The sequence below is a fragment of the Pelecanus crispus genome, chromosome 22 (genome assembly GCF_030463565.1).
Source record: "Pelecanus crispus isolate bPelCri1 chromosome 22, bPelCri1.pri, whole genome shotgun sequence".
NCBI classification, from domain to species: Eukaryota; Metazoa; Chordata; class Aves; order Pelecaniformes; family Pelecanidae; genus Pelecanus; species Pelecanus crispus.
The window spans coordinates 1,363,742-1,388,571 of record NC_134664.1 but is presented as its reverse complement, the minus strand read 5'-3'; the positions used below and the strand labels follow the sequence as shown (position 1 = coordinate 1,388,571).

Below are 24,830 nucleotides of genomic sequence, written 5' to 3'. Positions count from 1 at the left end.
ATACATATGGGGTGTTGGTGCTGGGCTCAGCTCGTCAGGGAAGCGGGGTGGCAGGATCTGCGGCTGTAGTAAATTTATCGCATTTCACAATAAAAGGATGGGCGCAGTCGGGCACCGTGTCCCATGGGGCTGGGGTGCCTCCCTTGTGGGGGGGTGACCCCTCTTCTGGCTCCTTGGCTGGTGGGACGTCGCCAGCGTGGCCGTCACCCACCTGGGTGACCTCGGCTCAGGGGGCTGCTCTCGTTTCTCAGGCCAGGCAGACCTGGGGCTCACGTTTCTCACTCGCTGTCGTTGTACGTAAGCCGCCGGGGTGCGGGCGGTGTCCCTGTCCCCTGCATCCCCTGGGTGTGACCACGTCTTGCCAGGACGCCGTTCCTCTTGCTCACATTCCGTCCACTGTCCCACACTCTCGATTTCTGTTTCGTGAGCAAACAGGTCTCATTCGACGCAACTCGTTATCCTGCGGCCACACAAGCAGGATGTAAAGGTGACGATGGGGCCATAAAGCTGCAGGGCGAGCGCTGTGAAGGCTGCACGTGCGTCGCTGGCGTGCACGCAGCCGTGTCTGAGCTCGGCCAGTCCTGCTCCCCTTCCCTGCCTGGTCCAGGCTCAGCATCCTCCAAACCCCAAGTGAGCCCCAAAATGGCCTTGGGGACGTGCCGGGAGGAAGGGGAGCGTGGCAGGGCTGCGGGACGGGCCGAGGGGCAGCGGGGTGGCCCCAGCAGGGCCAGGGACTGAAGCGGGACCTGGCCTGCCCGGCACGGGCTGTGTGCTGGGCCGTGCTGTGCCACAAGCCTTCGGGACAGCCGTGCCCTGAGTTGGGGGACAGCCCCTGGCAGTCCTGGTTTGGGCTGGGCCCACACCGGGGGCTGGGAGGATTTTCGCAACCACTGAAAAGGTAGAAAACAAGGAAACAAACCTTCCCCAAAGAAATCCCTTGTGAGCTCAGGCGCAGAGCCAGCTGTTTTGCCAGGTGCCAGTCAGCCCGGTGGCATGTGGCTGGTGGGTGCCTCGGCCGTGGCACATGGGCTCTGGGTGGGGGACGTGGCCGCACCGGGTGCCCCAGCGTGTGCCAGTAGGTGCCTGCACCATGCTGGGGTGTGGGCGAGGGGCTGGGGGGTCTCCGGGGGTGCCCAGCAAGAGGAGGCGACGCAAGCCCTGTGGCTGGCAGTGGGGTGGTGGCGGGGGTGTCACTGCTGCTTTTGGTTTTCCGGGTGTGTTGCTACAGCCAGCGCTGCCAACAGCAACAGTGAAACCCAGTAGGTTTCCAGCCTGGCAGGCGCTGGGACGGGGTTGCACCCCAGGGGGATCAGGGCAGGAGGGCGGGCGGTTTGGGTTTTGGGGGTGGGGTGTATCTTTGTGCGCTCATGACTAGCAGGATGATGGGGGGGGGGGGGGGGGGGGTGGGGGGGATGCAGTGCCAGATGCCACCCTGGCATGCCGGAAGGAAGGGGCAAAGCTAAAAATATCCTTGAGGAGTGGCTGTGGCATAGTGGCCCAGGGCAGGGCCCGCAGGAATCGAAACGGGTGCCTGGGCTTGGCCCTACAAAGAGCCGCCTGTTTGCAGGGAGCCCGGCCCAGCCACCGCGGCCCCACCGGCCCTGAGCTGAGGGGGCTGGGTCTGCCCCAGGGACAGGCGCCAGCGTGGCAGGGCCCGGCCCCGCACGCAGCTCCTCCACCTGCCCCGCCCTGGGGGATGCGGGTACCCGGGTGGGGGAGTCCAGCCCCCATTACCCACCCTGAAAGGATGCCCCAGCGCCCAGCAGCCCCCCCCAAGCTGGACCAGTTGCCTTTGGGACACCCCCCCCCCCCCCCCCCCACTAATCATCGAATCGTTTAGGCTGGAAAAGACGTTTAAGATCATCAAGTCCAACCATTGGCCTAACTCTACCATGTCCACCAAAACCAATTAAGGAGAGAGTCATAATTAATTTCATGTTTCCTGGCTTGGTGGCTGGATTATTTTTTTAATGAAAGTAAAACTAGGAATCGTTAAGGTTGGAAGAGAGCTCTAAGAGCATCAGTCCAACCACCAACCCAACACCCCCATGCCCACTAAACCATGTCCCCAAGTGCCACCTCTGCCCATTTTTTTAACCCCTCCAGGGACAGGGACTCTCCCACCTCTCTGGGCAGCCTGTTCCAATGCTTGACCACTCTTTCCATGAAGAAATTTCTCCTAATATCCAACCTAAACCTCCCCTGGTGCAGCTTGAGGCCTGCTACAGGGGTTTTTCTCCAGGCCCAGCAGGGAGAACGGTCCCGGCTGGCAGCCGGTCCAGGAGCACCCCTGACACCTGGGGACAGGGCGGCAGCGGCCACGTGGCCGGGCAGAGCGCGGGCAGGGCCCGGACACGTCAGCGCTGCCCTCGGCCCTTCCCTGGGCAGGATTGGCCCCTGCTGGCCACAGCCCGAAGGACAGCATGGCCTCAGGCCAGCCCCATGGCCTTGGCAATGGGCGCCGCACCCCAGTTTGCAGCCAGCACCCCACAGCCCCCTGCGCTGATGCTCCCTGCGGGGCAGCTGCCCTGTGCCATGGGGTGGCTCTGAAGGAGTCTGGCATTGCAGTTTATTGTAGGAAACCATTGAAAATACAGCAAATGTTAACAGAACCCAGGAGAAACTACAGCAGCTCGGACGGATCCTGGCACGTGACCGCTGGCACGGGCCCCCGTGGTGGATGGTGGCCCCGTGTGGCTCCCGGCTAGGTCGGATCCCGACCCCGCGGCTTCAGCCCGCCCCGGCTGCGTGCGGTTTGGCACCAAGCGGTGTAACAGGGGCCGAGCGTGATCCACTGGAGCACGTGCAGGCAGCGAGCGGGCCGGTGCCCCGTGCAGGCAGGGGCACAGGCAGGGCTCCCCCGGGGACAGGGCAGAGCAGCCAGCGGTGCTCCGCGGGGCCGGGGCAGAGCCGGGGCCACAGCCCAACAGCCCGCGGGAGGGAGCTGGTGGCGGCTGTACCTGGCCGTGGTGGCTGTGCCCGGCCCGTGGCGCCGCAGCCAGGTGAGCCGCATTGAAAACGCGCCATTTTTTAAAAAGTCTTCACACCTCGTTCCAGCCCAGCCTCCCCCCGCCCCTCTCTCCCCAAGCCCAGCTGCTTCCCCCACCCCAGCCAGCACCCGGCCTCTCCCCTCCCACCGTCACCCCCACCATCACCTGCCCCCCTCCCCGCGCAGCCCCACGTCCCGCTCACACCCCCCTCCCTGGTCGAAATCTAGGGCCGACCCTCTGCCAGGAGCTGGCGTGCACCCTCTGCCCAGCCCTGCCTGCGGCCTCGAGCCAAGCTGGGGAAAGGGGCAGGCGGATGGGGAGAGGAGGGGGACGTCAGAGCTGTCCCTGTCCCATCCCCCCCCGCCCCAAAACAGACACCTCGCCTGCTCCCAGCTGGCGGCAGGGCCAGGGCTGCCCTCGCTGTGCTCTGCTCCCTGCTCACCTCGCGTGCCCCCCCAGGCCCTGGAGCTCGCTGGGCAATCAAGGGCTCACAGCTGGCACGTGCGTGGGGAGCACGGGCACGGCTCAGTCCAGCTTGGCAAAGCCCCCGATGGTCACTTTACGCTCCTGCTTGTTGGCCACCAGCTCCTGGAGATGCAGGGCACCCCCTCCGATGAAGCAGAAGGCAGGGCAGATGGGCCCCGAGCAGTCCACGCCGCACTCCCAGAGCTCGCGGAAGGAGACGGCGTCATAGAAGCTCACCTTGCCCTGCTCGTAGTCCAGGCAGATGCCGATGCGCGGGGGCAAGGGCACGGTGCAGCCGTTGGGGTCGCGAGAGGTGAGTGCCGACCCGTGTGAGAGCAAGATCTTGCCCATGCCGATGGTGAGGAAGGCGTAGGGTGGGGGTGCCTCCACTGTCGTGTCCTCTGCCCCGCTGTCGTGGCCACTGTCGGGGTCGTACCTGCAGCGGAGAGACAGGTGAGTCCCAGCACGGACGCACAAAGAACAGGCTGGGGCTTCCCGCCGCGCCCCAGAGCTGGCGCCCAGCAGGGAGGCAGGAATAAGCGGAGGAGCCCCCCGCAGCCTCCGAGCCCCCCGCTCACCTGGGGCTCACCACGTCCTGCGGCACCTGGAACCACTCCTGCAGCTTGCTCTCCAGCCCCACGCCCACCTTGACCAGGTAGGAGCTGGGGTCCACGCAGCAGGCCCAGTAGCTCTTGCCCTGCGTGATGGCCACGTCGCCAATGACCAGGTCGATGGAGAGGTGGCAGCTGGTCATCAGGCGCTCGGCGGCGAAGAGCATGGGGATGCCGGGGACGCTGCGCACGGCGCGCTGGTCCTTGCTGATGGCCAGCCGGTCCCGGTTGAAGCCCCAGCGGTTGTCCAGGAAGAAGTTGAGGACTGCAGGGAGGAGGAGAGGAGAGCAGGTGAGAGGGACGGCGCCAGCGGCCAGTGGGGTGCTCCGGATCGGTGCTCCGAGCCCCCGGCACCCCTAACCTGGGGCGGGCGGCGTGTGCAGGTAGATGTCCTCGCTGTACTCCCCGAAGCCCGCCTTGTTGCAGCCCTTCACCCGGAGCACGTAGACGCTGTCGGTGTCCAGGTACTCCACGAGGGTGCTGGTGCCACGCACCTCCTCCCGCCGCTGCCACAGCTTCAGCCCCTTGGCCTTGGCGTCCGTCTTGCGGTACTCCACCGTGTAGTGCCAGGCGGGTGGCGAGTGCTGCGGCAGCCGCCAGCACAGGAAGATCTGGTCGTATGCGTAGGTGCGCTGCGTGTCGATGACGGGGGGCCTCGGGCGCTGCGGGGAGAGGCACCAGCGGGCATCAGGCAGCATCCCCCCCCCCGGCAGGCGGGGAGGCGGCCAGACGCAGGGAAGGGGCATTCCGGACGGACGCACAACCAGCAGGAGTCTAGGGGAATCTGACTGCGGAGACCGTGTGTAGGCACCAGAGGAGAGCGAGAGTCGGGGAGACAGAGGAGCTCGCTGCTGTGGGGCTCCAGGGACCAGACAGGCTGAGTGCAAGTCAGGGAGGGAGGAGAGAGAGAGAGAAAGAGAGAGGATGGAGGCAGCAGGAGAGGAGGAGGGGAGGAGATGGGGATGGCAGGGTGGTGCGAAGATGCCGGCAGTGCGGCAGGAGTGGGGAGGCAGGGTGTGAAGGCAGGGCGGAGAGATGAGGGGACAGGGGGTGGAAGTGGGGTGGGGAGGGGGGCAGAAATGGGGAGAGGACAGGGATGGGGATGGGGCAAGGATGAGGGCAGAAATGGGGCAAGGAAGGGGACAGAAATGGGGTGAGGAGGCGGATGGAAATGGGGCGAGGAAGGGGATGGAAATGGGGCAAGGAGGGGAACGGAGATGGGGCGAGGAAGGGGACGGAAATGGGGAGAGGAGGGGGACGGAAATGGGGAGAGGAGGGGGACGGAAATGGGGAGATGAGGGGGATGGAAACGGGGAGAGAAGGGGGACGGAAATGGGGAGAGGAAGGGGACGGAAACGGGGAGAGGAGGGGGACGGATGAGCAGCAGCAGAGGGGGGCAGAGCCACCGCCTGCCGCCGCTGTCGGGCAGGACGGGGATGGAGGATGGCGGTGGAGCGGGGACGGGGCGGGAGCGGGGATGGAGGGATGGGACAGAGAGAGCGGGGCCGGCTCTGGGGCAGGGATGTGACTTGCCTCAGTTACTTCAGTGACGACTCAGCAGCGGCCGCAGCCTATAAACAAAGAGAGGTAGAAGCAGGTCTGAAAAGTGTTGCCAGCGGGTCCGGCAGGGCCACGCGGCTCCTGCCCTGAGGGGAAGCGCCTGCCCTGCAGCGGGGCAGCCTCCGCTCCATACTCACCCTCCGCCGCTCCTGCTGCCCTTACCTGGCACTGCGGCCCTGCCTGTCCTTGCCCCCTCGCCCTGGCACAGGGCAGGGCAAGGGGCAGGGATCGCTTTGGGGGCTGCCGGGGGTGGGGGGGGGCTGTCCCTGACGGGGAGGGGGGACCAGCAGATCCGCGAGCTCCTGCCCAAGCACAGCCCTCCGTGGCCGTGGCTGAGCTCTGGCTCCAAGGCGGGCAGGGAGCCGCTCTGCCCACAGGGGCTGCACCTCCGCACGGGGCACAGCCGGTGCCCGGGTCCTGCTGCCTTTACCTCGGATGAAGGCCAGGTCAGTGAGCAGCTTCAGCTCCCTGCTGACGTCCAGCTGGAAGTGGCTGAAAGAGGCCGTGGCCGCAGGACGGAAGCTCTGCAGTGCATCGGTGGCCCTGAGGATCCTGTGGCACAGGAGAGCAGGGACGTCAGGGTGGTACGCAGTGGCCACCTTGGGCACCGGAGGGCCCTGACCCCCCCCAGCAGCCCCGTGCCCGCCACGGTCCCCGCATCCCGGTACCTGTTGTGCAGCTGCTTGGCAGCCTGGACGAAGCAGGGGTGATCGGTCTCCTTCAGCACCTCCTGGGCGTAGCCCACCATGCCCGAGTTCTCCAGCATGGCCTGGTGCTCCTGGATCTGGCAGTGCAGGCTGGCCAGCCGCTCCTGCTGGCACTCCTCGATTGCCTGCAGCAGGGTGGCCCGCTTCTCCTCCAGCATGGCGCACAGCCCCTGGATCAGCTGTGACACCTCCTCCTTGGCCTGCGAGCCGTTCACCTGCCGAGCATGGCAGGGTCAGCGCGCCGCACGCCCCGGAGCAGAGAGGGGACCCGCCTGGCAGTGCCACGCCCTGCCCAGGGACAGGTCAGGGACAGGCAGGCACCTTCTGCCCTCACCTCCGTGTGCTTCACCGTCTCCTCCAGCTCGGCAATCTGGGTCTGCACCGTGTCCTGGCTGCTCAGGATGTAGGCGAGGCTCTTTGTCAGCTTCTCCTGCAAGGGAAGGAGGTGAGGCGAGGTGCCGGCAACCCCCACGCCCCCAACCCGCACAGCCCATCTGTGCCCATTGGGTGCCCCCAATTCCTCCCCGCCGAGCCCCGTCCCTGCCCCAAGCGCGGCCCCCGCAGCCCTTACCCTGAGGGCCTGGTAGGCGCTGAGCACCGGGGTGATCTTGTGGCTGGTGTGAGTGCGTCGCACGCGGCAGAGCTGGCACACCAGCCGCTGGCAGGTCTTGCAGTAGTGAGTCACCTCCTCCTTGTGCTCCGGGCACATCAGCCCCTGCACGGGCACAGGGGAGCTCAGCGGGGCTCCGTGCCAGCCCCCTTCCAGGGGCTCCCCCCCAGCATCCACAAAATCCCGAGCGGGGAAGGAAGACCCCGACGGGGAGGCCGTACCTTGGGGCGGAAGGTGAGGGTGGGGGGCGTGGGTTCGTGCTGGGCTTTCTGGGTACCCCAGGGGTGGTAGAGCTTGAAGCACTCGTTGCAGAAGCTGGACTTGCACTCGGTGCAGCCCTTGGTGGCCTCCAGCTGCGGGGGCTTGCAGAACTGGCACATGATGGCGGCGCTGATGTTGATGGTCTGGCGGTAGCGCTCCACCACCCGCTCCAGCGTCAGGTTGCGGAAGAGGCTGCCCAGGCCCCGCTCGCCCAGGTCCACGTCCCGCTGGCAGGACGGGCAGGGGAAGCTGACGGTTTGGGGGTGTACGGTTCCCCGCTTGCGCCCCGGGTAGGTGCCGAAGCCTGCGGGAGGGAGGCAGGGAGGGTGTCAGGCGGGGCTCGGTGCTCCAGAGCCGCTCGGCCCTCCCGCGGGGGAGCCCGCCAGGCCCCGGCCCCTCCATCCCACCTGACTTCAGAAGGCGGTCGAGGCGGTCAGGTTTGGGGACGGCCCGGCGTCCCAGGCGGGGGCTGCGGGTGGCGGGGGGTGGCGGCGGGCGAGGAGGGCTCGGAGGTGGGGTCACAGCAGAGGTAGCCGTGCTGCAGCAGCACCTCGCTGGCACAGACGTGGCAGACGTTGTGCGTGCAGGGCAGGGCCAGTGGCTGCTTGTACATCTCCTTGCACACCGGGCAGACCAGCTCCCGCTCCATGTTCTTCATGCTGGTCTGGGGAGAGAGGGGGGAGTGTCACCCGCCGCGGACAGGACCAGGGCCACGATGGGGACCAGGCTGGGATCGGACCGGATCAGGGCTGGGACCAGCACCAGGACCAGGATCAGGACCAGCACTGGGACCGGCACCAGCACCAGGATCAGGATCAGCACTGGGATCGGCACCAGGATGGGGACCAGGGCTGCGATTGGGATGGGGATTGGGGCTGAGGCCAGCACCGGAGCCAGGATCGGGACTGGCACTGGGACCAGAGCCAGAATCAGCACCAAGTCCATGATCAGGCCTGGGTCCAGCATCAGGGCCAGGATCAGGATCAGGCCTGGGACCAGCATCAGGGCCAGGATTAGCACCAGGACAGGGACCAGCACCAGGACAGGGACCAGGACCTGGGCCAGGATGAGGACCAGCACTGGGAGCAGCACCAGGATGGGGACCAGGGCTGGGATCAGGATGGAGACTGGGGCACCAGGACTGGGACCAGTACCAGGGCTAAGACCAGCATGGGCACCAGGATCGGGGCCAGGATGGGGACCGGGACCCCCACCCACGGGTGTGCAGGCAGCTCCCAGCGCTCGCGGCCCCGGCGGGTCCGGCCGCGGCGGTGACACGGTGCGGGGCGGGGGGGGCCGGTGTCGGCCTTTGGGGATCGCCGCCCGGAGGCCCCAGGCCCGCTGGGTCGGAGCGCGGGTCCGAGGCCTCGCCGCGGCCTGTCCGGCCCTCAAGGGCACCCCCGCCATCCCGCCCGCCTCCGCCATCGGGCCCCGCCGCGTTGCCATGGCGACGCCGGTCCCCGGGGGAGCCCGCCCCGGCCCGGCCGCCCCGCGGTGCCCCCCCCGCCGCCGCCGCCGCTGCTCACGCTGATGCGGACGAGCGCGTCCATGATGGAGGTGAAGGTCTGCAGGTCCTCGCCTTCGGCCATGGCTCCGCACCCGCTCCCGGCGCCGGTCCCCGCGGCGGCAGCAGCGGCGGCCGCGGACGCCCCGGTCTGTTGCAGGGAGCGGCGGAGCCGGGGGAAGGGCGGGGGGCGGCGGCGCGCATGCTCGGTGGGACCCGCCCCGGTGGCGGGGGGGGTGGCGGGGAACGGCGGCGGCGGCGGAGGGGGGGGTGGCGGCCCCGGGCGGCTCCCGCCGCACCCCCGGGCACCCCCCGCCGGGCCCGTGCGGACGGCAGCGCGGCTCGGAGAGCGGCGCCCGGGGCGGACCCCGGGCGGGCCGAGCAGGGCGCCGGGAGAGGGGCCGGGGCCGGTACCGAAGCTGCGGGGGCGGGGGGTCCCGCGCCTCCGCCCTGGGGCCGCCCGCTGTGCCTCTCCCCGCCGCCAGGGGGCGCGCGAGGCGATGGGGGTGTGCCTGCAGCGCCGCACGGCCGCCAGGGGGCGCCCGAGCCCACCGGAGCGCTGCACCCGCGGGGCGGGGCGGGGGCGCCGGCGCATGCGCAGTGTCCGTGTTCCCCCCCCCCGCGCCTGATGGCGTGTCCCTGCCCGCGAGGCCGCAGTGCGCCTGCGCAGAGCGGCGGCACCGGCACGGGGCCGGGGCAGCGCCGGGGGCGACGCCGCGGGGCACCATGGGTAACGGGGACGGGGGGGACGGGGCGGGCCTGGGGAGTGGGCCGGGACCCGGGGGTTGCCAGGGTCGGTAGGGCCGGGGCAGGCCGGGACCCGGGGGTGGCCAGGGCCGGGGGGGGGGCCTGACCGGGCTGGCCTGGGGCCGGGCTCGGGGTCAGGCCGCGGCGGGCAGGGCCCGAGGCCCGGGAGGAGGCCTCGGCCCCGCGGTCCCTGCCGCTGTGGCAGCGGTGGCCCCGGTCCCGGCGGCCGTGCTGAGGTGATGCCGCGGCCCCAGCTGTAGGCACGGGCACCTCCCTGGCGCTCTCCTCGCTGCTCTCGCTGCTGCTCTTCGCCGGGATGCAGATGTACAGCCGGCAGCTGGCCTCCACCGAGTGGCTGACCATCCAGGGCGGGCTGCTGGGCTCTGCGCTCTTCGTCTGCTCCCTCACTGTATCCTTTGGGGCTGCGGGGAGCGGGGCCAGGGGTGCGGCGCCTCGTTCTGTCGTTCTGTCCCTTAACCCTCCGGCCAGGCCTTCAACAACCTGGAGAACCTCGTCTTCGGCAAGGGCTTCCAGGCCAAGATATTCCCTGAGAGTATGCACTGTGGAGGGGCATGGGGCAGGGAGGAGGGGGAGCATGCCGTCGTCTGAAGGCATCAGGTGTGCTGGCTCGTGGCAGGGTTGGGTTTGCGAAGGGCCTGCAGCATGGCTCTGCCCCCTGTGTGTCCTGCCTATGGGACCGAAGGGTCCCAGCCCTGTCCTGGAGGAGGAGGGGGCCACCCTGGTAGCTTCCCCTGAGCTCTTCCCATGCTGTGGGTGGGTTTGTCCGGCTGCATCACTGCGGCCCTGGCCCTTGCTACTCTGAGGCTGACATGTTGAGGCAGCATGGCTGCATCTGTTACCTCTCCTGTTTCTCCCCTGCAGTCCTCACCTGCCTCTTGCTGGCCCTCTTTGCCTCTGGTCTCATTCACCGAGTCTGTGTGACCACCTGGTGAGTCCAAAGCCTGCCCTGGAGCGACTGTTGTGCTGCTGCAGCTGCTACCAGGGACCCTAACAGCTCGTGCCTGCCATTGGGAGGGGAATGGGGCATGGGGCAGGGCCAAGGCTGGCCAGGGCCCCCCAAGGTGGCCAGCGTTAGGCACCGCAGTGCAGTGCGATCGAAGGGGGAGGTGTTGGTTCAGCCCTGGCGTGTTCCTGCCTGCCAGCAGCTGAGCAGCCTCTTCTCTTCTTTCCTCACAGCCTCATCTTTTCCATGGTCAGCCTCTACTACATCAACAAGATCTCCTCCACCCTCTACCAGTCTGCAGCGCCTGTTGCTGCTCCCGCCAAGGCTGTCGGCAAAGGCAGGAAGAGGAATTGATGTCCTGCCGTCCCTCTCAGCCGCCCAATAAAGCCATTTCTTTGTAGCTTCTTGTCCGCAGCTGCCTCGGGCTTGTTTCCTCCGCCAGCTCTCAGCCTGGTTTCCTCGCACTGCTGTGTACCGGCGCAGCTGAGAGCGGTCCTGCTCGCTTGGCCAGGCTGCGGTGGAGCCTGGGGGGTGGGTTCTCCACCTCGCTGGTGCCCGGGGGGGCTTGGCGTGGGCCAGCAGAGCGTGGCCAGGGCAGGGAGGCAGCTGCCGACCCCCCCACCACCTCGCAGGGAAAATGTGCTGACGGTGTCTGGTGTGCCTGGACCTGCAAGGGAGGAAAATCTCAGAGGAGCTGGGCGGGTCGGAGCAGGCTCTGGTGCTGCAGGGGCTTGGCCTGGCTGGAGAGAGTCAGCGGGGGGCTGCGGGGGTCCCGGCGGGGGGCTGCGGGACGCAGCGGCGCTCGGGGCTCTGGCGGGCGATGGGGAGGGGGAGCTGCTGGGGGTGAAGCTCTGTCCCTGGCTGCTGCTGAGCCCCTGCGCCGGCGCAGCCAAGGCTGCCGGCACTTGGCAGGGGAACAAAGACACGTCCGTGCCCTCCCCGCGACGGGCAGGGGGGGTGCCACCGGGCACCGGGGCTGCCCCGGGGCGGGGGGTGACCGTGGGAAGAGCCCAGGCCCCACGAGCCGTGGGAGGGCTGGCCGGGCCTGCTCCCACGCCGGTCCCCCCCGCACCACCCGCCGCGGCCGGACGCGGAGGAAACCAGATGCTTCCTGCGGCCCCGGCCCCGGCCGCTGCCAAAGCTTGGCGCTGCCCGCGGCCCCGGGGCCTGGAGGGGGGGTGCGGCCCGCCCCGCCCCGCCTGTAGGGGCGCCCCGCAGCCTCTCGTCGCGCATGCGCTCTGCGCTCTGGCGTGGCTCCGCACTACAGCTCCCAGCGGGCCCCGCGGCTGCGGCGCGCTGCCGTGACGTCATCCTCGCGACGGGGGGCAGCGCGGGCGCGGGGCCCGGGACCCATCCAGGTGGGGGGCGGGGGCCGGTACCGGCGGGCGGGGGCGCGACCGGTTCCTTTGGCGGGCGCGGAGATGGGCTGGGCCCGGGCCCGGGCCCGGGCCCGGGCCCGGAGGGGTTCAGGGCCGGGCCCTGTTCGGGAGGCCCCGGAGGGGACCGGCCGCGGCCCGGTTGGGGCGGGCGGGGTGGGTGCAGGGCGCGGGTCGGTGCGGCTCTCACGGCCCCTCTCTCCGCAGGCCGCCATGACCAAGCTGGGGCAGTGGCTGTGTGGACTCGCCCTGCTGGGCTCCGCCTGGGCCGCGCTGGCGCTGGCGCCGCCGGGGCTGCGGCTGCCGGCCCCGTACCGGCAGGCCCTGCTGCCCCTGCCCGTCTACCTGCTGGTGGCCTTCGGCTGCTACTCCCTGGCCACCGTGGGCTACCGCCTGGCCACCTTTAACGACTGCGAGGAGGCGGCCGCCGAGCTGCAGGAGCAGATCAGCGCGGCGCGGGCGGACCTGCGCCGCCGAGGGCTGCGCTTCTGACCCCAATAAAGCTGCAGGACCGTGGCTGCTGTGGCATGCGGTGCTGCCGTGGGGCCGGGGCACAGCGGGGAGCGGGGGGCAGCAGGCAGCCGAGGACCCCGGGACGCTGCTGGAAGCCACGTCGGTGGGAAATCTCTCATCTCTCCCCAGGGTGAGGCTGGTGTTCAGGGAGCTCGGCGCAGAGGAGGGGTCTGCGCCCAGGCCCGGGTCCCCTCTCAGCGCTCCCACCACCCCGCAGAGGCTTCAGGGAGCCTGCCCTGTCCCAGCCTCTCCCTCTCTGAGCTTCTTGCAGCTCGGCTCCAGAGGCCAGAGTGCGAGGTGGCGGGGACAGGATCGGGCCTCGCCCCGCAGGCCCGCGGCGCTGGGTAGCGCTGCGGGCAGAGCGCATTCCCGGCTGCCCTTCAGATGTGGTTCGCACCGTCAGGTGGGAGCTGGAGAAGACTCATCCCGTCCCTGCTGGCCGGTTTCCAGGGGAAGGAGGAGAGAGGCTGGCTGGGTGGAGCAGGCGGCGCAGCCTTTTAAATGCAGAGTGCCCAGAGCCTGTGGTCTCCCCCGGCCTGCCAGGGCGGCTCAGCCCACGCCGGGGGGCTGCTCCCCGCTCCTGCCGGCGCAGCGGCTGCAGCCGCCGCTCCTCTGCCCCCACCTTGGCGGGCAGCGGCGGGCAGACACACCGGAGCACTGCGTCGGGCTTCTGCGGGAAGGGGGACGGGCGCCCTGCGGCGGAGGCGTCCCCACTGCGGGCGGGGGGGCCCTGGTTTGCCTCTGTCCGGGGGTGCCCCTCTGTCCGGGGGTGCCTCAGACCTGGTGCTGCCGGCCCGGCTGGAAGAGCTGCGCGGCTGATGGTGACGCATGCCGGGGCCTGCCTTCCTGGCAGCCTCCCCAGCTTCTTCGCATACCAGCCAAAGGACTTTCTTGTTTTTAATTATTGGCTGTGCATCCTTCTGCAAAAAGGAGCAGTTGGTATCATGAGGGAGGACTCGGGCTAATTAGCAGGAGCGACTAATTAGCTGTTTCCTGAGCAACAATGGCAGCTCAGAGCAGGGTGGGCAGCTCCCGTGGTCTCACCTGTGCGTGGCTGTTTGTGGGGTGGCACCACCCCAGATCTGGTGAAGCGGCGCCTTTCCAGGGCAGGGACCGCAGCCTTGGCACAGGGCAAGGACAGCAGCCTTCCACGGGGTACTCGCAGCCGTCTGGGCTACTGCTGGTCATCCAGGGGCTACTCACAGCCCTCCGGCAGCTCGGCAGTGCCTCCCTGCACGGACACGTGCCCGCTGCGGGCACTCGCGTCCCCGGGAGATGCTGCGCTCGCCTCTGGCCTCGCACGTGGGGCCGCGTCACAGCCGCTCCCGCCAGCCGCTCACGGCACATGCCAGCCCAACCAACCGGTCGGCAGCCAAGTTTCTGCCTGGTGCGTCACTGGGGAAAGCTGCCCTTTCCCAAGGTGCTCAGTCCTCCAGCAGCGCCTTCGCCCAGGCTGGGAGCTGCACCCCGGTGCTGGGGGGAGGAGCTGGGAGGAAATGGGGCTGCTGCAGCTGGGGGAGCGAGCGTGGGCCCGGGGCGAGTCCCTGGGGCAGAGACACCTGCAAGCGCAGCCGGTGCGGGTGAGGGGAGCCCCAGTTACACAGCAGCAAGACGGAGCATGCCAGGCGAGCCCGGCAGCCGTGCCAGCTGTGGCTGTGCGCCGGCGTGCAGCGGGAGCTCGTCTTCCCCTCCAGCCGCCGCTCTCATCTCGGCCCCGTTCCTGCTGCTCGCCTCTGTATTGATTTTTCCCAGGCCACGTTGTGAGGTGTAAACGAGCGGCTGAGCCATAGCACAGGCTCTGCCAAAGTCCTCGTCACCGCTTCCTTAATCCGGCCTGCGTCATCCAGGATGGAGGACCTGCCCGCGCCGATGGAGCTGCGGGGATGGGGCTCCTCTCCCGGGGGGGGATCTCTTGTCCTGGGCCCGGGGGGAGGTCGTGTTTCACAAGGCTCCAGTGTCTGTTGTGTAATTTGGTCAACCAAACGCGCTCCTGTCCCTCTGCCGATGTGCTTGCCTGATAACTTCATTCCGGCTCACTGTTAATTTGTTAATCAAGTTTGGGTCGATGCCAAGGGCCGCCTGATTTGTGTACGCTCAATCGTTGTGGTTTTAGTGAGGATTTTAATTGATTGTAAGTTTGCCGGTATGATGGGGGGCAGGGGGGGGGAGTAGCAAGCCCTGTGTTCAAGCTGCAGAACGGACTTTTCTTTCCCAGTGTGACCGGTGTCCCCAGGCTGCTGCTCCGGGGGGGGTCACAGCAGCCTCCCCGGGCTGTGCTGCTGCCCACGGTGCCCCAGTCCAGCGCTGTGCCCAGGGCCGGGGCCGGCGCTGCCTTGCTGCCGGAGAGCAGGTGCTGCTGGAGGAGGGTTTGCCGGAGCCTGGGGGGGTGTGAGGATGAGCCCCCCCCCCAGCATCCTGGGGACAAAGCGGCTGTGGGGACAAGAGCCATCCTGGCTTCCGCAGCCAGCACACCGGGAGGGAGGGGGACAACAACCAGGCGCTGGGAAGAGTCTCTGATTTATTAAAAGGCACTTAAATTTGTTCAAAAGAGACACAGGGCTGCCCGGCAGCCCCAGCCCAGCGCCGGGGCAGAGCTGTGGGCATGGAAGACAGTCCAGGGGTCCCCAGGGACAGACAGGGTGCTGGGGGTGGGGGGTAAGGTGTCCCAGCACCCCGAAGGCATTGCTGAGACCAAACCAACCATCACCGAAGGACCCAAGGCTGGTGGGACGCCGGCGAGGGCGAACCGCGGCGGCAGAGGCAGGAGGTGCCCTCCTGGAGCCCTGGTCCTGCTGGGTGGCCCTTGGCCGAGGGGGACGGCAGCGCTGCAGCGTCACCTGGGGCTCGGCGGCGGGGTCCACGCTGGAGCAGACTGGCAAGGGGGGTGGCGGGGGCGATCCTTCATCGGTCCAGGAGCGCCTGGGCTCCTTCCTCGGGGGGCTGGCGGGGCCTCCTCAGGCGTGCAGGGGTCTGTAGGGCTTGTCCTGGCCTGGCGGGTATCGCCAGAAGAGCCAGAACCGCATGAGGCTGGTGACGATCCCCGGCACATTGGGGACCTGCGGGAGGACATGGTGGGGAGGGGTGGATCTACCCTGCTAGCGGCGCTGCCCTCCCCCCACTGCCGCTCCGCCAGCCCCGTGTTGCCGGGGGAGATTTATTGGCCTTATACCATCTAATTAATTAAAATCAATAGTCATCTTGCTGAGCCTAGTCACGGGCTTTGCTATGTGACACACATGATGCCGAACGGGGCCGGCCCAGTGCCAATCGCTCAGCTGAACACCACGGGCTGGGGGACAGGACAGGACGGGATGGGATGGGATAGGATCAGATGGGATGGGACTGGATGGGATGGGATGGGATGGGGGTGGGATGGGATCAGACAGAATGGGAAGGGAAGGGATGGGATAGGATAGGATGGGCTGAGACCAGACAGGACGGGAAGGGATGGGATGGGATAGGAAGGGATTGGACGGGATGGGATGGGATGGGATAGGACGGGATGGGATGGGATGGGACAGAACGGGATAGGATGGGATGGGCTAGGATGGGATGGGACAGAACGGGATAGGATGGGATGGACTGGGATCGCACAGGACAGGAAGGGAAGGGATGGGACAGGACGGGATGGCTAGGATGGGACGGGAGAGCATGCCTTGGCCACCCGCCGCCCCAACCCACCATGATGTAGAGGTCACGGAGCTGCAGGCCGTACAGCGTCCAGCTGCTGGCGGCCAGGAAGGTGGCGACAGTCAGGGGAAAGGACAGGCAGCGCGTTGACTTGGTCCGGACAATCTTGGCCTGCAGAAACAAGTGTCAGGCTGGTCCCGGGCTGGGCAGCCCAGGCGCAGCCCCCACAGCCCCACGCACCAGGTCGGCCAGTGGCGAGAGGTACATGCTGATGGTGAAAACGCTGCAGAAGAGCCCCAGGCGTGCCAGGCGTGTCCGTGCATCCGCAATCAGGAGGGTGAAGTAGCCATAGCCTGCGGCCAGCACGGCCAGGAGCAGCAGGCTCCGCAGCAGCACAGGGCGCTGGGCGGAGGGGAGGGGGACAGTCAGGGCAAGGGTCTCCCCGCTCCCCCTGTCCACCCAGGCGGGCCGGCGCCCACCTTCGCCGGGCTGTAGTAGAGGTACGCCAGGATGTAGAGGGTCTGCAGGGCCGCCCCGATGGTGTTGACGGTGATCAGCGTCCAGTCCTGCTTCAGGCAGCCGTAGCCCAACCAGCTCAGGTTGCTGCAGGGCGAAGGGCACAGGCGCTTGCTGTCATGGCTCAGGGTTTCTGCCCTCCCCCACCACCATGTAAACCTCCCCCCCCCTCCCCCCGCCAACTGCTTGTGACACCCCAGCCACGGCTCGCCCCCCCAGTACTTGACATCGGTGGTGAGGAAGGGCAGGAACTGGATGTTTTCCACGCTCTTGGTTGCCAACATCTGGCGCAGATCAGACCTAGGGAGAGCAGAGCGGAGCAGCCTCCTGGGTGCCCGGCTCCACAGGGGGAGCATGCAGTGTTGGGGGGGGCTACAATCTTTGCATCCAGCAGGCACCCCCCCCCCCAAAATGTGCACCCTGAAATACTTCCAGCCCCCCCACCCCCACTTGTGACCACCCCTCCTCCAATCCCTACACCCTCAGTGTCCCCCCAGACTCCCCGTTCCCTGTCATCCTTTGCCTTCAGCCTTGTCACCCCCCCACACCCCCCCCCAAACTGGCCCCAGTGCCTGCCACACTGCAGCCCTCAATTCCCCTCCCATTGCACTGCCTGAACTGGACCCAGTGTGCTCCCCCTTGGACACCCAAACTGGCCCCCATTGCCCCCCCAAACTACCCCAGCACCCTCCCCATTGCACCCCCAGACACCTCCACAGCCCCCATTGCACCCCAGACCCCTCCCATGGCCCCCATTGCACGCCTGGCCTGGCCCCAGCACCCTCCCCATTGCACCCCAGACCCCCCCCAAGACAGCCATTGCACCCCCGGCCTGGCCCTAGTGCCCTCCCCATTGCACCCCTAGACCCCCCCCCGGCCCCCATTGCACCCCCAGCCTGGCCCCAGCGCCCTCCCCCCATTGCACCCCAGACCCCCCCCATGGCCCCCATTGCACCCCTGGCCTGGCCCCAGCACCCTCCCCATTGCACCCCAGACCCCCCCCGGCCCCCACTGCACCCCAGTCTGGCCACAGCACTCCCCCATTGCACCCCAGACCCCCCCATGGCCCCCATTGCACCCCCGGCCTGGCCCCAGCACCCTCCCTATTGCACCCCAAAACCCCGGCCCCCATTGCACCCCAGCCTGGCTCCAGCACCCCCCCACTGCACCCCAACCCCCCCGGCTCCCCATTGCACCCCCAGCCTGGCCCCAGCACCCTCCCTATTGCACCCCAAAACCCCGGCCCCCATTGCACCCCAGCCTGGCTCCAGCACCCCCCCACTGCACCCCAAACCCCCCGGCTCCCCATTGCACCCCAGCCTGGCCCCAGCACCCTCCCTATTGCACCCCAAAACCCCGGCCCCCATTGCACCCTCAGTCTGGCCCCAGCACCCCCCCACTGCACCCCAAACCCCCCGGCTCCCCATTGCACCCCAGCCTGGCCCCAGCACCCCCCCACTGCACCCCAGACCCCCCCCCGGCCCCCATTGCACCCCCGGCCTGGCTCCAGCACCCCCCCATTGCACCCCAGACCCCCCCATGGCCCCCATTGCACCCCCGGCCTGGCCCCAGCACCCTCCCTATTGCACCCCAAAACCCCGGCCCCCATTGCACCCCAGCCTGGCTCCAGCACCCCCCCACTGCACCCCAACCCCCCCGGCTCCCCATTGCACTCCCAGCCTGGCCCCAGCACCCTCCCTATTGCACCCCAAAACCCCGGCCCCCATTGCACCCCAGCCTGGCTCCAGCACCCCCCCACTGCACCCCAAACCCCCCGGCTCCCCATTGCACCCCAGCCTGGCCCCAGCACCCTCCCTATTGCACCCCAAAACCCCGGCCCCCATTGCACCCTCAGTCTGGCCCCAGCACCCCCCCACTGCACCCCAGACCCCCCGGCTCCCCATTGCACCCCAGCCTGGCCCCAGCACCCCCCCACTGCACCCCAGACCCCCCCCCGGCCCCCATTGCACCCCCGGCCTGGCTCCAGCACCCCCCCACTGCACCCCAGACCCCCCCGAAGGCCCCCATTGCACCCCCAGCCTGGCCCCAGCACCTCCCACCGCACCCCGGCCTGGCCCCGCTGCCCCCCCGCCGCCGCCGCCGGTGCCGCGCAGGGCCCGGGGCCGCCCGGGCGCTCACAGGCCGGTCCCGAACATGGCGAGGGTGCAGGCCAGGCAGGCGGCGGCGAGCAGCGGCAGCGGGGCCATGCCGGGCCGCGGCACCGGGCACCGGCGGCAGCGCGGAGCGGGGGCGGCGCTGCCCGCGGCGGGGCGGGGCGGGGCGGGACGCACTACCGGGGAGGGACCGGCCGCCACACCGGGCCGGACCGCGGAGAGCCGGGCCCGCAGCCCTCGGGGGCCCCGCCGCGCCGGGCCGAGCAGCCCTGACACCACGGCGATGGGCAGGGGTCGTGCCCATGGGGCACCCCCCACGACGGGTGCGGACACCCACACCGGTGTCCCCAGTGCAGGGGAGCGCCCCTCCCCAGGAGCCTGCACCGCTGGGACCCCCCCTCCCCAGCAGCCTGCACCCCTGGGACCCCCCCCTGCCCAGGAGCCTGCACCCCTGGGACCCCACATCCCTAGGTCCCCCCCTGCCCAGGAGCCTGCACCCCTGGGACCCCCCCCCTCCTCAGGAGCCTGTGCCCCTGGGACCCCCCCATCCCTGGGTCCCCTCCTGCCCAGGAGCCTGCATCCCCAGGACCCCCCACCCCCAGGTACCCTATGCCTGGGGTCACAGCGTCCCACAACCCCAATTCCCCAAGATGTCATCTCCCAGGGACCCTGCAACCCCTCAGGGGTCCCAAATCTCTGTGATCCCAATGCCCTGAGGTCCCACATCCCTCTATCCCATATTCCCAGGGAGCCAGCACCCCACTGGGGGTCCTGGGGTGCAGCCAGGCCATCTCTGCCCCCAGCCACGGGGGCTCAGCCCCCCCCAGGTCTGGCCCATCCCTGCAGCCACTGCCCCAGGCCTAGATGCTCATCCCAGCGCAGGGGGAAGGGAGGACCCCCCCTCCCCCCCCCAGCCCCTGGGAGGGCTTTGTATCACCAGATAAAAACCTGATAGCGCCAGCCCGGCTGTGGCACTTTTCCACTTCAAAGCCCTGTGCAAACATCAGCCAATTAATTAATTAACCAGCACAAATGCCCATATGGGCCAACCTTCCTTCCACTGCCAGGCCTGGCCAGCACCGCTCAGCCCCCTGAAGCAGAGCCCTCGCCCCCCCCCCCCCAGCCCCAGGTGCTCAGCGTGGTCTTGGTTATTTATTCCAGACAATCGTATAAAAACTCCTGTTAGAAAGCTGTACAAATGAGGGCGGGCGAAACACCACGCAGGGTGCTGCTGGGGGGTGCCCCCCGGCACCAGGCAGAGGGGAGGGGATGGGGGGGGTCCAGGGTGGGGGCTGCTCTCGCCACCCCCATATGCAGTGGGACAAAGGGTGGGGAAGGGGCGCAGCACAGCAGGGAGGGGGCCATTTCCTACAGGACCGCTCCGCTGGCTGCCAGGCATCCCGAGCACGCCTAGGCTCCCAGAGCCAAGGGACCATGCCCCCGGGTGCTGCCGCAGCCACCGCGTCCCCGCCTGCAGGACATGTCACAGTCTGCGCCCACGACGGAGAGAGACCCAAGGGCTGTCCATGGGCAAGCTCAGCTCCTGGGGCAGGGGTGCCAGCCCCCCGCTCCCCTCCAGTCCGGGGCACGCAGCCCCTCCAGCCCCAGGCTTGCGCTCCATCTCCGGCTGCAGCATCCTGCCTGCAAGGGCCGGCCCGAGGGCTTTGGCTGCTCAGCTCAGCTTCGGGCCCTCTGGCCCTGTAATACTGACAAATCCTTTCCTCGCCAGGACGCGCGCAGGGAAGGCTGTCCCGGGGCTCACACGAGGACCACGGGGGTCCCGGGCATCCCGGCTCTGTCCCCCACGGCCGCAGCCTCAGTCTGTCCGGGCACGGGGTGGGCAGCTCACAGCCCCTGTGGCACCAGGAGGGGCAGGAGGAGGCTGATGAAGGTGAAGGGGCTGCTGCCCCTCATCGCCGAGTTCTGCCCCACGCTCCTCAGCACGTGAGCGGCCGCATCATCTGCGGGGAGAGAGGAGCCGTGAGCGTCCCCAGGGGAGGTGCCGTGCCCCAAGCCAGCACCGCATCAGCCCAATGCAGGGGCTGCCACCCACCCCGCTGCCCAATCTCCCCCCCGGGAGAGTGGCTGGGCTCAGCCCGGCTCTCCTGCTCTCCTGCCAGCCCCACGGCCGCCCGGACCCGTCTGCCCGCCCACAGCCACCAACCTACCTGCCTGGATCCTCCCCTTCTGGGTAGGGGCCGGGACAGGCGGTGCCTGAGCTGCAAAGCAAACACAGGGTCAGGGCAGTGAACAGCAGCTCCCAGACCCCCCCCCCCGCAGCCAGATTTTACCGGGGGCCGTCCCCCCCGCCCCGGGCCACCAGCACCTTCCCGGCCGAACCGCACGCACCCACACCCTGGGGCTGGCAGGGGGCCACGGCCGGCCGTGACTCAGCTTAGGAAAGGCCGAGTCAGGCACCAACGCCACAAGCGGGAAGTGGGGGGCACGGGCGGCATGGGGGGGGAGCCGGGGGGTCTGGGCGATACTCACTGCCTTTGCCAGCCACTGTCACCTTCAGCTTCAGGCATGCTTCCCCGTGGTGGTGGATGGGCTTGGCTGCAAGGGAGGATGCAGGTTAGGGGCGGCAGGGAGCAGGGGGAAGCCTGGCAGGGACCCCAGCCCCACGGGCACTCACAGATGTAGTAGTAGCTGTGCCCCTCCTTGAACTCCTTGCCCAGCGTGAAGGGTGTGAAGCGCTGAAACTTCTCTGAGAACTTCTCAGGGCCGTGCAGGGCGCTGGGCTTGTCACACTCCCAGCGGATCTGCTCCTTGGAGCGGGGCTTGCAGGCCTGGTACTCCTCGGGCTCCACCAAGTAGAGGGTGTAGCGCTCCATGGCACGGGGGTCCACGCTCCCCTCCTCGTAGTGCGGGCAGATGATGTCCAGGTAGTCATTGAGGCGCACCTCCACCGTGTAGTCGCTCTGCAGGAACCTGCGGCCAGAGGGAGGTGGGGGTCAGCTCCAGTAGGGAGAGGCCTGGGGGGGTCCCCCTTCTCCTGCACCCCCAAATCCCCCATACTGATGAACAAGGCCAAGGGAGAGCGGCCTCCTGCCCACCGCAGCTCCTCAGAGCCCAAGACCAGCAACCTTTGGTCCACCCTTCCCTGTGCAAAGCCTGGCAGTGCCCAGGCCAGCTTTGGGAGCAAAAGCCCCCCCAGATCGGCCCCCCCACACCCAGCTGACGCCGGTATGGAGCGCACCCCCGCTCCCAGCACTCCCCAGCAGCCGGGGAGCAGGGAGGGGACCCGCTGGGGTGCGTGCCCTGCCCGTCCCAAAGCTCCCGGAGCCAGGAGGCGTGGGCAGCCCTCGCCCATGGGGCAGCCGGCCTGACTCCAGCACCCGCTGCTCCCCACCCCTCGCCCGGCTGGGGGGCGACAGGCCAGCAGCCGGCTGGGGCCTCTGTGGGGTCCCGTCACCTCGCCGGCCACGGTGGCCTTGGGAAGGCACGGCCGCCCGTTGGGGCCAGCCCTGGGTTCTCAAAACCCTGCGGGACCCGACCCCCTGGGGGGGGGGCACCACTACAGCCTGGGGGGCTGGGGCCTGTGGGGGGCACCCCTACAGACAGTGAGGGCACTGCCCAGGGCATGGGGCACCCCTACAGCCTGGGGGGCTGGTGCTTGGGGGGGGGACCCCTACAGGCTGGAGGGCTGGTGCTTGGGGGGGGACAACCCCAAAACCTGGGGGAGGCACCCCTACAGCCTGAGGGGCTGGTACCTACTGGTGGGGGGCACCCCTACAGGCTGCAGGGACACAGCCTGTGGAGGGGACAACCCCAAAACCTAGGGGGCTGCTGCCTGGGGGGGGCACCCCTGCAGCCTGGGGGTCATGGCCCAGGGCAGGGGGGCTGGTACCTACTGGGTGGGCACCCCTAAAGCCAAGAGCAGCACTCCTACAGTCTAGGCGCCTTGGGGGGGGACCCCAACAAGCAGGGGGTGCATGGCCCAGGGTGGGGGGGGACCCCTATGGCCTCGGGGGGCGGGGGGCTGATGCCTGCGGTGGGGTCACCCCCACAGCCCCGGCCCGCGGCGGGGGCCGGTGCCCGGGCACAGCCGGGGGGCTGGGGGGGCCGGTCCCGGTCAGCCCCCCCTGCACATCCTGCACGCCAGCCCCGTGTTTGTCAACACGCTGCCCTGGGCCCCGGCGCCGGGGCTGGCGCCGCGCCACCCCCGCGGGAAGGAAGAGGCCTCGCTGCCTGGGAACGGAAAGGCCCCCCCGGTCCCCGGCCCCCGGCCCGCACCTGGAACCGGCCGCCCCGCTGCCGGGCTGCGCCCCGGGGGCCGCCCCGCCGGGGCTCCGCACCAGCCCTGCCGGGGTTAAACACCGCGCTCGACCCCCCCCCCGACCCCCCGCCAGCCCCCAGCCCCGCCGAGGCTCCGTCCCCGGACAAAGGCGGCCGGGGAGCGCCCAGCCCGGCAGGGAGCGGCACCGTCCGCGCCCTCGGGGTCCCGGCTGGGGAAGGGAAGGGGGGTGGGGGAGGTCCCGGCGGGCACTTACCGGGGGTTGGAGCTGTTCCAGAAGACGGTGTGGCGCTCGGCGGCGGCGGCCGCCGCCCAGCACAGCCCCAGCCCCAGCCCCAGCAGGGCCAGGGGCACCCAGCGCCGCTCCATGCGCTCCGCGGCCGCGCTCCGCCGGGCGGGCACCGGGCCCGGCCCCCGCCTTAAGTACGGGCACCGGGCCCGCCCCGCGCCCCGCCCCGCGCCGCGGGGCCGAGACACAACAACAACACGGGCGGGGGGGGGGGGCGGCCCCACGCGTGACCGGCACCGGGCAGGGGCCTCCGCGCTCGGGGGGGCGGCGGACACGGGACACGGCGGCGGGGGGCACACACGCGCAGGTCAAAGCCAGTGGCACCGGCCACCCGTGGTCCTGCGTGGGCACCCGGTGATGTGATAGGGGTGGTGATGGGGGGATGCCCGGGCTGCTGCCCGCGGGAGGCCGTGGAAGCCCCCGGGGGCTCAGGACAAAGGCTGCGAGCTGTGGCCGTCCCCTCCTCGCTGGGGGGGCGATGGGTGTCGGTGGGGGCCAGCTGAGGGGGGGGGGGACCCTGCAGGCCTGTCCCCCTCCCCGCCCTCCCCGTGGGAACCCCCTTATCGGAGATGCTGGGGGACATCAGGAGCCCCTGGGTGAGTGGGGCCTGGGGAGCTGCGGCGGCTGCCAAAAGGGTGCCGGGGTCGGGAGGGCCTGGGGGTGGCAGGGGAAGCCCCCCCACACACACTCCTGCCCTCATCAGCTGCCTCTGCTCTCCCAGGGCCTTTGCTCCAGCGCCAGACAAACCCCGCACGCGCCCCGCGCGCCGCTCCCCACACTCGCTGTTTGCTCGATATTGTGAAATTCCCTCCCCCGTGACCCTCCGGCACAGAGCGGGGGGCTGCAGGCGCAGCAGGCGCGTTGCCGGCTGCCTGGCGGGAAGCGCGGCGGCTCGCTATCTGCTCCCATCTGCCCCCAACACCGATCCATCCTTGTTAAGCTCGGCGGAGAGATGCTTTGCCGCCGTGTTGTGAAGTGATAACTCAGCCGCATTTGCAAAACAACTTTCCTCTTGTTTATTACATAATGATCCATTGATTGTGGGTAATGTTGCATGCCCGCCGCTGCAGCCGTGCGAGGAGCGCTCCCCTGGCACGCTGGAGGGGCTTGGGCAGGCGCCGGCACCGCGGCTGTAACTGGAGAGCGGCTGTTGGCTCCGGTGGCCGAGGGCTCCCACGGGGCCGAGGCTGCGGGACTGGGTGCCTTCCATCCCACCCACACCCCCCATATCCCGGCCTCTCTCCCCACCCTTGGCTCCCGCAGGAGGGAGACCCGCTTCTTCCCTTTCATCCTCCCTCATCGCGGCCAGGCCTGACATCATCCCCTGCACCTTAATGACTGCGCAAGGCCTCCCGCTCCCGGGAAGCTGGTGCTGCCATGGCTTGTACAGGGGAGCACCTCCCAGGAGCTCCCCAGGGGCCGCAGCCCGCCGGGATCACGGAGCCAGAGCGTGGCACGTGCAAGCCATGGGGACGGGCATAGCTGGATGGGGGTGGGAGCCGGTCAGCACTGCAGCTGCTTCCCTCCCCGGGGTCCCGGCATCGCCCCGGTACTGCCCCCACCATGGCAGAGACGGGCTGTGCCTATGCCAGCTGCCTGGGGAAACTGAGGCAGGGAGCAGCGACGGGGAGGCCGTGCAGCCCCTGGCAAAGCCCAGCGCCCGAGGCCATCCCACCCCCCGGCAGGGCTGGTGCAAGCCCTGGGGGACAACGAGCCTCGCCGAGCACCGCGCCGGA

At 69.3% G+C, this 24,830-nt stretch overlaps 5 protein-coding genes across 5 annotated transcripts; 2 read left to right on the top strand and 3 right to left on the bottom strand.

The window, feature by feature from the left end:
• Positions 1-3,515: 3,515 nt before the first annotated feature.
• On the bottom strand, positions 3,516-8,793 carry TRIM46 (tripartite motif containing 46). The gene is given in 12 exon segments (XM_075724427.1): positions 3,516-3,891; positions 4,034-4,331; positions 4,428-4,720; positions 5,796-5,802; positions 6,057-6,178; positions 6,295-6,548; positions 6,668-6,763; positions 6,905-7,048; positions 7,165-7,508; positions 7,612-7,687; positions 7,689-7,868; positions 8,731-8,793. Coding segments are annotated over 12 exon segments (2,253 nt in total).
• Positions 8,794-9,405: 612 nt separating this feature from the next.
• KRTCAP2 (keratinocyte associated protein 2) lies at positions 9,406-10,819 on the top strand. Its single transcript, XM_075724441.1, has 5 exons — positions 9,406-9,438; positions 9,710-9,864; positions 9,945-10,008; positions 10,338-10,404; positions 10,653-10,819. Exons 1-5 carry the CDS (start codon positions 9,435-9,437, stop codon positions 10,771-10,773), a joined length of 411 nt encoding a protein of 136 aa, XP_075580556.1. The 5' UTR covers positions 9,406-9,434; the 3' UTR covers positions 10,774-10,819.
• A 1,189-nt stretch (positions 10,820-12,008) lies between these two features.
• On the top strand, positions 12,009-12,287 carry DPM3 (dolichyl-phosphate mannosyltransferase subunit 3, regulatory). Its single transcript, XM_075724442.1, has one exon. The coding sequence runs from the start codon at positions 12,009-12,011 to the stop codon at positions 12,285-12,287; it is 279 nt and encodes a 92-aa protein (XP_075580557.1).
• A 2,975-nt stretch (positions 12,288-15,262) lies between these two features.
• On the bottom strand, positions 15,263-16,753 carry SLC50A1 (solute carrier family 50 member 1). Its single transcript, XM_075724439.1, has 5 exons — positions 16,677-16,753; positions 16,418-16,541; positions 16,179-16,340; positions 15,990-16,109; positions 15,263-15,364 (listed from the first exon to the last, which is right to left on the bottom strand). The coding sequence occupies exons 1-5, from the start codon at positions 16,736-16,738 to the stop codon at positions 15,263-15,265; spliced, it is 570 nt and encodes a 189-aa protein (XP_075580554.1). The 5' UTR covers positions 16,739-16,753.
• Positions 16,754-20,400: 3,647 nt separating this feature from the next.
• EFNA1 (ephrin A1) lies at positions 20,401-23,174 on the bottom strand. The gene is made up of 5 exons (XM_075724438.1): positions 23,062-23,174; positions 21,204-21,499; positions 21,059-21,124; positions 20,737-20,787; positions 20,401-20,529 (listed from the first exon to the last, which is right to left on the bottom strand). The coding sequence occupies exons 1-5, from the start codon at positions 23,172-23,174 to the stop codon at positions 20,414-20,416; spliced, it is 642 nt and encodes a 213-aa protein (XP_075580553.1). The 3' UTR covers positions 20,401-20,413.
• Between the last annotated feature and the right edge of the window lie 1,656 nt (positions 23,175-24,830).